General features: G+C 44.2%; 1 protein-coding gene across 1 annotated transcript; it reads right to left on the bottom strand.

The window, feature by feature from the left end:
• Positions 1-380: 380 nt before the first annotated feature.
• zfyve9b (zinc finger, FYVE domain containing 9b) lies at positions 381-15611 on the bottom strand. The gene is made up of 16 exons (XM_079505505.1): positions 15518-15611; positions 12844-13700; positions 12571-12670; positions 11932-12137; positions 10855-10978; positions 10003-10125; positions 9527-9682; positions 8020-8244; positions 7745-7827; positions 7203-7307; positions 6335-6485; positions 5015-5095; positions 4256-4418; positions 3128-3233; positions 2292-2471; positions 381-1424 (listed from the first exon to the last, which is right to left on the bottom strand). Exons 1-16 carry the CDS (start codon positions 15579-15581, stop codon positions 1263-1265), a joined length of 2886 nt encoding a protein of 961 aa, XP_079361631.1. The 5' UTR covers positions 15582-15611; the 3' UTR covers positions 381-1262.
• Between the last annotated feature and the right edge of the window lie 797 nt (positions 15612-16408).

Below are 16408 nucleotides of genomic sequence, written 5' to 3' on the forward strand. Positions count from 1 at the left end.
TTTAGTGAAAGTTGTATCCATTTCTATTTGTCGAGCTGCCACAGTATTGAGACAAAGCCCTGGGTTTACAGAAGCGCTCTGTTCCTACTAAGTATGAATGCATTTGCACTGCTTGCCTGTGCTGTTGTCTCAGCCATCTGAAGTATGTGGAGCATGTAGGAGTAAAACAAGGGAACCCATTCTGCTTTGTTTGAGGAGATGCATCGGATGAGCTGCGGATCGAGCGTCCCTTCAGAGCGAATCATCGCCCACCCGACACAGCCATCGGCCTGGGTGAAAGGAGGGGAGGGGGAGCATGGCTCAGGGTTGGTCAGGGTCAAAGTTAAGTTTATTGAACCTCACAGTCATATCAATCAGAATAACATTGCTAGGTTAAATAGTATACTTCATATCCATGTAGATAATGCATGATTTATAGTCAGTGATTTAAAGTGTAATAGTGACATTTCCTGAGAAATTGTACAATTTGTACAACCGTCTATTCAGAGCAATATTGCAACCATAAACATTTATGGTATACTGTACCTTTCATGGAATTGCTGCTGAACATTGAGGCTGTAAGACAGGACATGCTGTCATTCTTTTGAACAGTAATTTAAGTTTCTTTAAGACTGTTCAAAATGACTTGAATGGATGGATAGGCCTGAATATTTAGAGTCCGTAACTCAGAATCATACGTTTAATTTTTCAGGGTGACGATTATACATCTCATGAGCAATCAAGGAATTCAAATGCATCCAATATGAAAACATTCTTAGGCATTCGTTCAGTGTGCATCAAATAGCTACGTTTCTACGTCTAGTAGTATGGTACTTCTTCAAGTCATTCTCTTTTCTCATTGTTTTTAAGGTTTGCGTGGGCTGAATCCAGCTCCCAGCTTTAAAGGCATTCTCAAAATATGGGTATTTGTATTGAAAACAGTCGTGACGTGAATGATATCAAGCTACATGAAACTGCCACTACAGTGCAGCGCTGAACCCCAATCTGATGGCTCATCATGGGCTATAGCATCTGCACAGATTGTCTGCTGCTGGGTGGGAGCCATGGCAGGGTGACGCGAGAGATGAGTTTAGATGATCCGTTTCTTCTGTTTCTCAACCAGAGATGTGGATAAGATGAACACATTCACCTGGAAGCAGTATGGTCTGCCCTTTGAATGAGTGTTTTTTCTTTCTGCTACCAGAAATCTGCTGTAGCACTGATGAGGAAGTGCTGGAGGAAGTGGCTGAGAAGATGAGAAGATGAGTTTTGAGTAATGTGTTTTAGGTAATGTTCTCCAGGATGTAGAAGATGAATTCCATGACTATGGGCTCCTCGTTCCTCTTGCGCCCCCTGCTGTGGATGACAGGGATCAACACGCTATCCAGGGCATTGAGGTACGTGGCTGGGAGGGTCTGGCCATTGCTGCCGGCCACATATCCCACCTGAAATGAGAAATTCAACGTCACAAACAGAATGATCAGCATCTTCATCATCCTCGCTGGAGCTTGCATGATTTCAACCTACATCACCTAGCTCAGCGATTCCCAACAAGTGGGCCCCCAAATAATTAGCAACTTCAGATTTAAATGATGTTCAATCAGAACTGCAGCATCACTCCCGATCTTCCGCCGTAGTCTGAAAACCCACCTTTTCAGACTCCATCATGGCCCATAGCACTTACCCTACCCCCCTTAGACAGCACTTCTTAGACTTATATAGCATTTGAAACAGACTTATAGCATGTCATGTAGCACAATAAGTGCATTGTATGTAGTCATAGCACTTCATAGTATATATGTACACCATAGTATAGCATATATGTATAGTTTATATGTATAGTGTCATTATATAGATATGTTCTAGTTATAGTTTATATGTATAGTGTCATTATATAGATATGTTCTAGTCACGTTCTTAGCTTACGCATGTTTCGCGATAAATGCATTTTACATATGTGATGTATTCCCATGCTTTTTGTTCTTGCTTAATGTAAGTCGCTCTGGATTAAGAGCGTCTGCTAAATGCCTAAATTGTAAATTGTTATAACATCAATGAAAACACGTGACCATGATATTTGTTTTATAGCCATAAACAGCAACTTAAAGTATACAGTATTGGTTCCATCGACCATAACATCGTCAATGGATTGATCATTATAATAAATATGTCCTGAAAATGCACATGGCCTACCCAGGCCAGATGGGTGGGCCATGAACACTTTCAAGATTTTCAAGTGGGCCCTGATCCAAAGAAATAATAATAAGCTAATCAAACGTATCGTTTGAATCAACATCTTGCACCGTGCTGACCTCTTGGGTGTCAAAAGTGACCCGCAGGCCCAGTTTAGCCATGCCGTCCTCCTTCAGGAGCTTGAGATGTGGGCACAGTGCCAGGCAAAAAGCCCGGGCTATCCGCTCTGTCAACCGATTGTGTTCAGCAGAGCCGGCTGGAACTCCCTTGGCGTATTCCACCCTCTGTAGAAAGAAGACCTGGACAACACACGCTAATGTACATGTGTGCACACACATGAAGGCACAAATGCAAAGTAAGGAAACCGTTTTGGATGCACTTCCAGTATTAGTGTTCTTCCAAAGCCCTGTTGGACTGTCGTCCGTGAAACCTACTGGATCCTCCCTGTCTGAAGAAATGCTGTGGTTGAATACTGAATGTATACATGTATACTGTAGATAGTACTCTAAATAACCAGTAAGACCCCTGAGGGCAAGAACGCATCCGCCTGGGTGACAGCAGACTGCTGGACGAGCACTGGCGCTTTGGAATGGGGATGGATCAACAACTTTGGGGCAGGAGTTTAAATTGACAGGTATCAGTCAAAATGGAGACATCGTAGAGGAAGGATGGATAGGGAAGGATCAACATATGGAATGTCAGAACAGGTCAACTCCATATATGGAGATCTAAGGGTTTGAGGTCAGATGTAGAGTTGCTGGCCAATATTGATTAGTGTACATTGTATGCTCAGTACTGTCCCCTTGTGAGGTCTTTCTGTCCCCTGCATCAATTACTTATTGCACATTATGTGAATGGTAATACCTGCTTGCGCCAGATTCATTCATGCATAACTTCTCTGTCGAAAAGAACAATTCTGATGTTAAATATAATTGTTAGTGGATGTTTAGTCTACCTCAGTCCATCGTATGAGCTTCCCATTTTCTTTGTATTCGGACTTCTGGAACATCTTGGTACTGCTGATGGACTCCATGGATTTTCCATCGATTGGGCTGAGAACTCTGGGAGACACAAACCTGGTGTTAGATTTGGTGCGATGCTACTGTCATTTTAACTGCCTCTCTCCAGCTTTACCACTAGGACTTTATTCCGGAACCTTCCTTAGGTCTCAGATCCTTTGTGGGTTGAATCAAAGTCCACTAAATAAAGTCCTGGTGGTAAAGCTCTAGACTAGACAATGTGCCACCTCCCTCTGCTTTGTTTCGGAATGGATTATTTCTGTTTCTGTCAAAACATTCCCTCCTGCTGGTGGCAGAAGTAGTATTATCTTTTTGATAGCCCAACTGTCTGCCTGCCCCCAGCAGTCATAAAGTCAAATCCTTATGCAAAATGAATAGGCTATGCCACTGCCGGGTTATATTCTGTTCTTTCGTTTGGTCTCAGTGCTCTGGCTTCTATTAAAGATCAGTGTTTTGACATTTAAGTCTACATCCTAGTTAATGGTGGGGTCCCAGGGAGTCCCCAGCTAAACGATTGATAGTATGGATTTTACAGTTGTAGACTGGAAGTCCCAGAGATAATAAATCAGATCAAATCTGTGGTGTAATGCCTATAAAACTAAACGAATCGTGCCATGCCATGAAACGTATTTAACGGGTTCCGGTTTTGTTTCCATATTATGCAACAGCTCGGTTTCAGATAAGGTTCTCAGAACCTAATTTGGGCCCTGCTCATAACACTTAATAGTAACCCCTGAACCTGAACTTGAACCTGAACTACTTTCGAAATGTTTCCCTTCAGGGGTGGTTTTGGTTATAACAGAAAATCACACCCGTGTGAACTGAGTGGTGCAAGGTCTTATATAGCCTGATCAGCTGTGGTCTGACGTCACACACTAACCATAGCAACCATGCTCGTTTTTTTGGTACGAACACGGGTACACGGGTACAAAGCCAGTTGTTGGAGTGGTTTGCACCACTCAAAAACATCACAGAACTCCACAGGTTCTGGAAGGTTTCGAAAGGTTCTGGGTTACAGAGCCATCTGACGTCATTAAAACATTGAGAATCAGGGTTCTTCTCACCCTCTGTTCACAGTGCATTTTTCCTCCACCCACTGAATGTAGACCTGCTCCTGGCTGTCTGACTGGTCCAGCCGTCCACAGGTCACGGTGTAGTCCTTCATCTCACGTAGCGCCCGCCTGAGCTCCGCCATGGTTTCCACCGTGATCTGCACCATCAGCCCATCTGAGGAGAGGGACATCGAGACGATACAGGAGGAACACACACACAGACAGCAACGTGGACGACTGGACGCACACACTCTCATGCGCATAAACACGCACACGCTCCTACACAGGCAGTCCTTTTAAATGTACATTGACACACACACACACACACACACACACACACACACAAACACACACATACAAAGATCGACACTCTAAATGAAGTGTTATTCAGGAGGGTGTTTACTTGCTTCACATAACGTAAATGGTGCATTTATATAGCGCCTTTATCCAAGGCGCTTTACAGAGATTGTGCATTACATTCACCCATTCACACACACATTCATACACCGATGGCAGCGGAAACCATGCAAGGCACCAACTAGCACATCGGGAGCAATTAGGGGTTCAGTGTCTTGCTCAAGGACACTTCGACAGTAACTCTGGGGGAGCCCGGGTTCGAACTGGCAACCTTACGGTTACCATCCAGGCACTCTACCCCTGAGCCACTGCCGCCCCCTCTTATGTAAACTACAGAATTCCTGGAGGTGAGCAGTTAAACTGTGTGGGGACATTGTTTGCCTTTTGAATGACTTACAGACGTGTATGTCCTACCTTCCACAATGCTGGACTTGGCGAGGTATCCTGCAGATGCTTTCAGGGCACTACTGAATACAAAAAAGCAAGAGCCAGTAACTGAAAACAAAAACAAAAAAACATATCTTATTTTTATAGACAGTTGAGTCCACCAATCATTGCAGTAAATCATTATTGCGCTATCTATTAAATGATAACTCAAAGTGCCACCCTGTGGTATGAAAGGGATATTACAGCATCTTATCCGACTTGTATTTCACCTCATTCCAGGGCTTGTATTCAAACAAAAATAAAAATAATTGCAACGGGCAAGGAGGTGAATTACAGGATTTGGGACTAGCTGTTTCGCAGAGCATGGGATGTGCGCCAGTGGGCTAGGGAGCGTTCCGCTGTGTTCATTTAGACCACATGCAAGTGGTTATAACCTCACAAAAACTAATCATCAGACCATCAGCATCCACTAATGGGTGGATGTTGCTTAATCCCCTCAAAGGTAATCACGCCTTAAACATTTGACCTCCAGTAACATCAGAGGTTACTAGATTGAGCCTCAGAGTAGAAACTTTTAGTAATTACAGTAAAAGGTATTTTAACAACTTTTACTTTTAGTAGCAAATTCTGATTTAAACTCAGTCTTTGAACACTATTGAACTTTTGACCTGCATAGGCTATTTAAACTATTTAGCTTTAGTCAGGTCTTAGCCAACTAAAAATTAACACTGGCATAAATGGGACTAAAACATAATTGCCCAGACTCTTCTTCAACAAAGATGGCGAAAGCAAACATTCTTTGTTCTGTACTTATGTATACAATTGTATGGTACAAAACACTGAAGTCCTTAAACCAGAAACCTAACCTCACAAAAACTATGCCTAAACCTAACCTTAACCCTAACGTACTTTATCGGCCAAAAACATGGTCTGCGGTTGTTGGAAAAATAGTAGGAGGTGTGGGTTGGGAGTCAAATGACTAGTAACGACTCTAACGAGGCTGGCTGCCAGAATGTTTTTTTCTGGCTGTATTAGAATGTGAGAAAGCCCCGCCTTGCGGACGTCCCACTACTTACTACTACTAGAAGCCTGCCCTACTAGTAGTAGCCGGCGGGGTAAAACAAGCACCCCGTCAGGTTCCACGCTCTGCGAAAAAGGTAGTCCTGTCAGGATTTCCCCTCTTGTTTCTAATTCCATTCGTTGATTGCAGGAAGTTCACACGTTTCTATACGTGAAGAAAGAACTTCCTGACCTCTACCACTAGCTTTATTACAGTATGTGACGGGAAGCCCAGACTGCTGTGTCACTGAATCACTTTAATGAGGTGCTCGTCCACCAGGTGCAGACCTTTGCGTGGCTGATTGTGAATGCTGATAGCCTGGGTCTGATACTGGCCGTCCTCTCCCTGAACACAGATGAGGTGGGAGTCTGCTGCCTCATTGAAGCACGCTCCCAACGCCAGCACGTGCTCGTTGGACTTGTTCAAGGCCTTCATCAGCTAAGGAGAGGTGGACAGACAGAGGACAACAATGACCGATGGAAATGAGAGCTACCTCTGACGACAGAATGACGTTGCCAGCTCCTCTCAAGGTTGAGTGTTTTTATTTGTGTTTTATTCAACCTTCAGTTGACCATCTCTCTCAGCAGCATCAAGACAAACATAAAGTTAATGACATTACATTGCACCATATTGCACCACATTGCACCATACCTGCGAAATGAATTTAGTCCCTTGTTCGGCTCAAACAAGGGACTAAATTAATTTCGCTCCTATGCCACCAAAATGTGGAACACCCTACCAACAGTCATTAAGACATGCAAATCCCTTGACTCCTTCAAAACCGCTCTGAAAGGGCACTTACGGACGGCTGCAATTCGAAACTGGCCCCCGTAAAATCTGAATCCCCCACCTACCCCTTTTCCCCCTCACTGCATATGTTTTTTTTCCCTTATTACCCCCTCTATGATGATTTCCTGTTTTTGGCTATATACTGTAGAAGTGTATATTTGTACGTCTCTAAATGTTATGATGAATTGAACAAGGTGGACCCTCTCGTAAACAAGTGTAATGCTTTATTGGGTCGTCCACTCACAGTTGACAGTTTTTGTATTGAGTTGTGCTTGAAATGTACTGTAATTCTGCAAACTGTTAATACATGTTTCAATCAATCAATCAATCAAACCTCGTTAATGGCATTGTACCATTAAATCATACCTCGTTATAGCCATTTGTTGGAATCTTTATGCATGTCCTCTGAGCTTCCAGGTCCACAGTGAGTCCTGGCACCATTGGTAGACTGTAACGGTAATTTCTAAAGTCCTGCAATCAGAATGAGAGGAGAGGAACATCTCATAGCTGATGACAGTTTGTTAATTTTGTTGCCATCTCTCTTAAACAGATTCAACTTTCAACTACTGTATATTATCCCTCAGATGGTAATTCTACTGGAACAGAAACATCTGTTAAAAATGCATGTAATAACAGATGGTCAAAGAAATGTTATCTTCACTAACACTGAAAACAGAAGAACATAAAACCACTCAGAAGATAATCATTGTAGGATCAGAGGTTATCCTATAAACTTCTATTCCTAACTATTGGTTTTCTCATAATGTTGGCAACCTCGACATTGAAGCTCATTTTACAGTTGCACTTGCTGTAGGTTTCTCTGGATAAGATGTTTTAAATGTTAATGATTATGGATGTTTAGCAGTAATTAGAACAATTAGAACTATAAGGACAGCTGCATTCCTCACCACCAGCAGTCTCATTATGGTGTGTCCTGTCTCTCCAAACAGAGCCTTCCTAAAGCGTACGCTATACAGTGGACACGGGTAGACTGTAGAGAGATAGGAACAAGGCAAGTAGATAACATTCAATACTGAACGCACGCACACACGCGCACGCGCACACACACACGCACACGCACGCGCGCGCACACACACACACACACACACACACACACACACACACACACACACGCACACGCACACGCACACGCACACGCACGCACACACACACTCACACTCACATCGGTACTCAGCCCCCAGTCGCAGCATGAGGCGCAGGGGGAAGGCTTTGGCCCAGGCGATCTCTGCCCGATGGACCAGCAGGCCAAAGAGACAGGGCTGGTTGGGCAGAGGAAGGCCATGCACGGACTGGAGAGTGGAGCACACATAGAGGAAGCCTGCATGGTCATCACTGCCCAGGAAGGAACCGCCAAAGCGGGACAGGGTCAGGTGGCTCACAATCTTCCCTAGAGAAACATAGTGGATGTCAGGCCTATTTAGGACTGTATACTTACAGGACACAGTAGTTTAAGTATTTTTAACCAAAATAGTGGCTCGCCCAAAATATCCTACGCTTCCCAAAAATGCAAATGTCCAAAGTAAAAAGATGAGGTAACAGACCAGTGTCGAATACTTTTAATTGTGCATAATTTACACAGCATTTGTCTAAGCTCACAAACACACTGTAGACTACTTGACAACACAACTCCAACACAACTCTTCCTCATGTACCAACCTGTAACAACAGCCTATTCAACACTGTAAAGGATGCTAATTTTAAAGTATTAAATGTTTTTTTGCATTGGTCTATCTCATCTTCATTAAAACAACAATTATGTTATCTTTTGTAGAAGCCCGAACCCTGATTCAGAACATTTGCAAAAAAAATGTAGGAACTTTACTACAGCTCTGTGAGCTTGTGAAATCTGCTATTTTTGTGAGTGACTCACAATCAGTAAATCAGTGCAAAACTGATGAGACTTTCTCTCTCATTTACTGGTTTTGTATTTCTATTTTACTATATTCTTATATATTCCTGTCTGCCCCAGCTGTTGCTCATTTGTAATCACGCCCCTGTGAATAGTCTTGTTCCCGAGGCAGTCCTCATTATCTTGTGTATTATGTTTGATAGCTCCTGTCTTTGTTCACCTGAGGCAGGACTCCAGAGAAGAAGGGAAGATATAACCTCATTGTCAGCTCTGTAGCAGTGGCCGGCAAACTGCGCTCTTTTGGATCGGACCAGTGAAGAAACACGGGGAAGGTTGCCGTATATTAGATTAGTCGATGGGTGGCTCTTCCAAGACAGATTTTGCGCTCTCATTAGAAGGCGGGTGTAAGTGCCATCCAACCGATTCTCTTGTTTCTTTGAAAGTGTCCATGTCTCGGAGCCATAGAGTAGAATCGGCTCAACGGTCGTCCTAAATATTTTTACTTTTAACATCTTACTAAGCGTATATATAAGTGTTTATATAATGTGGTTATTGTTGGATTTGCATATGTTTACGTACTAGGTGTACTAGTAGGTGTATATCACCTCTTATCTTGCTGTCCTTCATTTCCGTCCTCAACAGCATGAAACACTAACATGTAACAATGTTCTTGGCAGCGTTAAAAGAATCCCAGTTACAATATGTTATTTGATCAATTGAGTATATGTAACTCATGGCCGTGAAATCCCAACAGCGAGCTAAACCTAAGAACCACACTCTACAAGTTTAGCATGTTGGTGTGCAGTGTGCAATGGCTGACCTGTGAGAGCGTCCCTGTACAGCTGAATGAAGTGGTTGAAGATGTCTTTGGGGAAGCTCTTCTCTTCAGGCAAACACTGCAGCAGTATCACTACCTCCACCTGGCCTACCGCATGCATGCCCTTCGAGGTCACACACCAGCACTTCCTGTTGACGTCTACACAGAAGCCGACATACAACTTCATGAATCAGTGTAGTCTACATTTAATGTATTGCTAGAACAGTGGCCGGAGCAGCCCCTAACAAACCTACATCTAAGTATTTGAATTGTTTCTGCAATGCAGTCCTTTTTTTAAATCTCCAAATAGTTTTCGGCCAGTTTTAGCAACCACATTGAATTTAGATTCCACCAGATGTATTGGTAGCGGAGATCTCAGATTGTCTGGCTACGCGAGACTACGCAACAATGACGTGCAAGCTGTTTTACCCACACAAAACAGTTACTGACTGCTGAGCAAATAAAGAAGATGCACATACAGTTAACCAGTTTGACCATGGCAAGCAGGTTAGCATTGAGGACAAAGACCAGAGGTTTGGGCCTGCCGCTCTCCAGCTCTTGAATGAGGAGCACCTCAGACGGTCTTTCCTCCACAGTATAATCTGAGGAAACACAGTAACACAGATACTAGTATATATAGCCTGGAGAGCCTCCAAAGACAGGCACTTCCCTACATCTCCTCTCACTTTCACCACTATCTGCTCCAGCAGGCTTCTGAGATTTATCTTTGGTCGCTGAGGACGAGTGCAAGCTTCATTAACATTTGATGTAAGAAAGCTGGCTCAAGGACGCATCATTTATTGAATATTTCTTGGATGAGCCTGATTTTAAACATCAGAATCTAACATCAGTCATTGCTGTTGTTAATTAACCTTAATTGAACTGCCCAGTAGCACAATTTTGTTTTGAACTATAATGGCCAATGGAGATCAGTGGCAGCTAGGTGTGAGAGGGAACACATACTTGTGCATGCACTAACACACACACACACACACACACACACACACACACACACACACACACACACACACACACACACACACACACACACACACACACACACACACACACACACACACACACACACACACACACACACACACACACACACACACACACACACACACACACACACACACACACAGTACCACTGGTACTAAGCAATTCCACTGACGCACATATGCCTTGTCCAGGTAATGAGTGGTGATATGACCTTTTAGTCACAAGATAACATTGTGCTGCAGAGTCTCTGAGCTCACTTCAATGGGCAACCATTAGCCCAGACTGTACAGTACGTTGTGTTGTGATAACATTATGAATAGAGCCTGTACCTCCTTTCACTCCGGTTGAAGTGAGGATTGGAGGTAGGCCATCCAGGGGGATAAGGTTGGCAGAGCTACTGATGTAGCTGCTCACTATAGGTGCAGTCCCCCAACCATAGGGACCACATGCCTCCTATATGACAAAGGAGAGAGGAGGCAGGGGCACAAGGGAGAGAGAATGGCCATGCATTTAGGTATTATAACTGGTATAGTCAAAAGCACTGGTTCTCAACGTTGGGTCCAGGGACTCCCAGGAGACCTTGCAGGAGGAGAGTCTCCAGCTAAATGACTGCTTGTTAGGAACCAAATGGCTCTGAGAGTGTACTAATTGGACCGAATTGCCCTTACGGACCTTATGGAAAAAGGTTGAGAATCACCGGTGTTCAATCTTTGAAATAAAACAATGAAGGCAATGTAGAGTTCCCTGGGCCGTTATGGGGTAAACTGTAGAATTTCACTGAACATCATATTGTTGCTGTCGTTGCTGTCGGGTGGAAACCTCACCGTCCAAAACGGTTTAGGTCCTTTCAGACGGGGAGCGGGTGACGCACCCTGGATCAACGACAGGTCTGCTCCAGGTCTGATCATGAGGGGCGCGGGCGGGACTCCCGGGACACGTAGGTGTCGGGGGAAAAAAATCTCACCACAATCCAGGTCTAGTCTCCCACAGGCGTGTCCACGAAACAAACACGAGTGTGACAATTTCACGGGACCATGCAAATGAAAATATGCTTGCGCAATCGCCCCTCAACTTCTCCGCACGTCCAAAATAAATGCACGCCTCTCATTGAAAATGAATTACTAGGCACGCGCCTAGTAATTAATTTTCAGACGTGCGAGAGGCGTCTGAAAAGGCCTTTACTCTTCAGGAATCAAATTTAAAAAATATGGAAAATAGATGCTCTAGTCTAGTACAAGCTCAAAATGTGAAGATCAGCTATTTTAGCTACCTTTGTGTGACACTGTACAGTACAGTAGTATGACAAAGTTGGGCATTCATGAAAGAAAACGAAAAGTTTAAATATGGAGATAACCATGTTCTCTCCACAGTCCACAGTCAAATGGATGCTAGAATCATTATCTCACATTGATGTTGGTTTCCTGTGGCCGTACGCCTCTCCTCATCTGCGGTGAGTCGACGGGGCTTCTCAATGGTCCTCCCAGGCAGGGTCTTCTCATGAGTGGTGACAAAGTGGGCTCTCTGACTGGTGTAGTCGGTGCAGACTCGGACTGCTTATTGGACAGAATGTCGTCAGCAAACCACACCCTCCTCCTCCCTCTGGGAGGTGTCCCTGAAGTGAACAAAGTGTCACCGTCAAGCAAAGTCATATAAATGTTGTATACAATGCAGATTTTCAAAGTGCCGGGCCGGCTGTCAAGTTCACCGAGGGGGCATTTGGCAAACAAAAAAGATCAAATAAATCATAAATAAATAAAATGCAGTATATGATTTAAGTTTAAATTAAATTCGTAATATTATTGTGCTAGTTTAACAATTCACAACCTGGTGTCCCTATTTTGGGCATGTCATTGATGTCTTTTTAAAACATTTTCTGGCCATTTTGGATTGGGGTGGGGCCCGGGGGACGCCTTCAGGGGTTATGACCATTTGGGGGTCCTTTGCATGAAATGTTTTCGGAACCCCTGATAATCAATGGCCATTAGTTCTGTAAAGTATATAAGAAATGACTCCTTTCTCACTTTTAACAAGGGTTTCATTCTCACTTTTAAGAAGGCTTGAGTGACAGGAGACACAAACACGGCCCTCCTTGCCATCCATGTGCGTGAGTCGGAACTTCAGATTAGAGCAAACTGCACAGAAAACCTGGGCAACACATGGGCACACATCAATTCACCCAGTTATAGTCACACAGTTAAATATAATTTGAGATTGAATGAATAGCATAAAGAAGTAAAGAAGCAGTTATTATATAATCATAATCAGAATTCTAAACTTTGAATACGATTGACTTTCTAATGTGTCATCCATTTTCTCACCTTCCCGCAAGCACGGCAATGGTGTCTCCTCTTTGTGAAAGTAAACTTGACCTCACACTTCATGCAAACTTGTGCTTGAGCATCAGGCACCCACTCTGGGGCCACCTCCCCAAGGACACTTCCTCGCTCCTTTGCCAGAATACCAACCGGACAGTCATTGTCAGGATCTACTGAGGGTAGCTCATTGGAGGCTGTGGTGTGAGCCCCCATTACTCCACTGGCTGCTTCTCCGTTAGCCTCATGGTGTCCATTAGGCTCAGGGATACGGTGGGATTTGTCCTGGCCCTGGAGCTCATTGTCCCCCAAGCTCCCATACGTCTCCTCCAGGTGAACATCTGAAGCAGCGGACTGCTCCTGCTGATGATCAAGCCCGCTTTCCTCCACCTCCTTCTCCTCAATCACGGAGTCCTCCTTGGACGGGAGTGACTTTGGCATTTTATTCTCCTCCTCCTCTTCCTCCTCTTCTGGCCATGCAGCTTCAGCAGGGCTCAGCACCAGGGGACTGCAGGCCTCCCCGAAACACCTCTCTCCCCACGTGGAGAGGGTGGTCACAGTGCAATGGCCCTCCTCGAGGTGTTTGAGGAGCTTCTGAGATTGGCTCTGCAGCTGCGGGGCTGCAGGGCTCTTTTTGACAGGCTGCCACGACTGAGCAGGTTCCAATGTCTTCTGGTCCACGGGGCCCGCTTCGGGACATTGGACAGTTCCATCTGTGGGGGCTTTGGATGGGGACTCTGGTTTGATGTGAGCACAGCTGCCCAGGCCTGGTTTAGTGACGTCCCCATCTTTGAGCACCAGGAGGCAGGGTCTGTTCAACCACTGGTGCTTGGTGGCCATAAGAGACGGAGTGTCCCCTTCATCTGGTGATATGGGAGTGTGTTATGATTATAAAATATCAGGCGCAGGCAATCGCATGCCAAAGGACACACTTGAGTGCACATTCCTTCTCTACACACAGACAAAAGCCACATAACATACCAGTGCCACTCACACATGCATTGCACACATGTACGCATGTAGTACGCACACAAATAAATAATAACATTTGTTAGAGAAACATGGGTTCCCTATAGAGTAATAATGGGCACTTAACAGCTTGGGCCCTTTTATATCATTTATATCACTATGGTAATAGATTTCAATCATCATGAAGCTCCATTACCTCACTCTTCTTGTCCCTGAAAGGTGCATGTGAGCTGAGTCACACTATATAGTGGAATATCGTCATTGCTAAAGGGTGCCAGCTACTCTCTGAAAAAAGATAGTTCTGCTGCAGATTGGTCTGGTGTGGACTGAACAGTACTTTATCGAACCATCAAAATATTCAAAGGATTTAGCAAATGAATGGTACATTACTGCTATGCAGAGAACTGTTAATGGTTCTGTAAATCTGTAATATTCAGCAATCAAGCCCATAAGCTTCACCGCCATAGGCTTCCCTCAAGAGAAAATACCCGAATGATTCTGTGTTCAATACAGAAGCACAAATCCATTTCTGTTCGCAATGGCTGTGTGCTATGTGTATAATGGTCATCTTCGGTTGTATATTTATGTAGAAGCAACTGATGTTTATCATAGGCATATTTGCTTATATGGCTTATTGATGAGGTATATAGGGGTACAGTATAGCTACATAGCGACGTAGAGTTTATTGCCTGGCAATAATATTAAACCATTGATTTTCTGTATAGGGCTGTATATATTACACCTTCATGGTGTATGAATTGACATAGGGCTATATAAGCCTATATGTGCCTGTTTATTCAGAATGATTAAGAAAAGCTCTAACCAAATATGGGTTTGTTTTGATTGCAGCCAAGTTATCTCAGTCAGCACCTTCTGAAAAGCATAGGCTTATAAAACGGATAGCGGTATTCTAATAACTGACAGTGAGCAGCATTGAGACAATAGCTAGTCCATTTCAATTTCATTCGCCCAGTAGCCCACAGTGATTCATGATCAATGCCATGGCACAGGATCTAACTAATTGCCCCCCCCCACCCCACCCCACAAAAAAGGCAAACGTGCAGCTGCCTATTGTACGTCATATAGTTCACTGTCACAGTTCAACACACCACGACATTTAGGCTAATGTATACAACTCAACTGACTCGTTAAAACAGAAATAGAGAAGAATGTGGCAACAGCAACAACTCCGATAAAGTATCCGGGATAAACTGCATTGCAGGTCCTTTGCAAAAAAAACGAAAAAACAAAAAAAACAGTCTCTGGCTCTGCCAATCATGCTGGCGGGCTACCGCTACCGAGCACACATGTCACGGTACAACATCCCGGCAGTGAAGCTCGCTCATACAGCTGACTGGGCGCTTGTTTCGCGGGACAGTGACGCATCTAGCCTGCTATCATCACACGTGGAAATGTTTAATCCGTTTGCGACCATTGAACACAGCAATGCGACATTTGCTCCCCATATCCCGCTAGGCGAATTCAAGCAGAATGTGTTCCCCAATATAACATTCGCTATATAATAAGAATGCGATACCGTGCGTTGAAAACACACATGTTTTCGGTGTAGGGCTATCGAGCGCCACCAAAAAAAATGCTAAATCAGCGGGTTTTTTTCTGACAAACACAGGCGGTATAGAACCATAATCCGACAATAACACCAATAACGACTGAATGAAAATTCCTTGAACGAAATCAATTAAAGTCTTACCCTCCGTTATTGCACCCAAAAGACTCTCGTTCTCGTCATCCCGGGCAGTGAAGAACTTGAGCATTTTAATCTACACCATTTGCGGACTGCTGAGGGAAACTGAATTAAGCAGCGGTCTCTGGCTCACAAACGGGGGATTGGATGATTTCGCTTCTCTGCCCCCCCTCTATATGACCCCCCCCCCCTTCCTCACTGCAGTTCTTTGAAGAAACAGTCAAGGTGTGCATAAATGCATTTCCCCAGAGTGCAGTATATGAAAACATAGGCTACAGTAGAAGACACCAAGACAGTGTAAAAAGCATTTTCTAAGACATGCATGACCCTTTTTGATAAAAGCATTAATTATATTCACAGTTGGTTGATGTTGAACACATGCTGTTGAATGAAACTGTAGTATTGATTGAAGTATTTAACAGAATGGAGAATTCAATACTAGCTATACAACTCAGTACAAGTTGCTTGTCAGCATCATTAAATGGAGAAGCATGCAGTGGGCTACTCGTCAGCACTGCACTGCATCATCAATTGGGGTCTATGCCATTACTGTAGCATTCTGCTTGGAAGCCATCCATGGAGCCAACTAGATGCACCTAGATGTCTGACTGTGGTGAAAAATCACACCTGTGTGAAGTGAGTGGTGCAACTCCGTGTGGGGGTCCCCGGAAGTTCCAGACCCACAGGATCGTGCCCAGGGTTCCGGTGAGCCGCCCCGTGTCCGAAAAGGTTGAGAACTGACAGTTACCGTGTGGATGTCGCCAGGGGGTCCCTCTACTGTACTGTCACACCCGAAATCATCATATATACAGTTAATGTGTGTTAGGCTGCATAACAGTGAAAACCAACCAAACACAATTTTCGTGCTCAGACAGACCCAGCCAGGGACACAGCCAG

This window comes from Electrona antarctica, assembly GCF_951216825.1.
Source record: "Electrona antarctica genome assembly, chromosome: 7".
Classification (NCBI taxonomy): domain Eukaryota; kingdom Metazoa; phylum Chordata; class Actinopteri; order Myctophiformes; family Myctophidae; genus Electrona; species Electrona antarctica.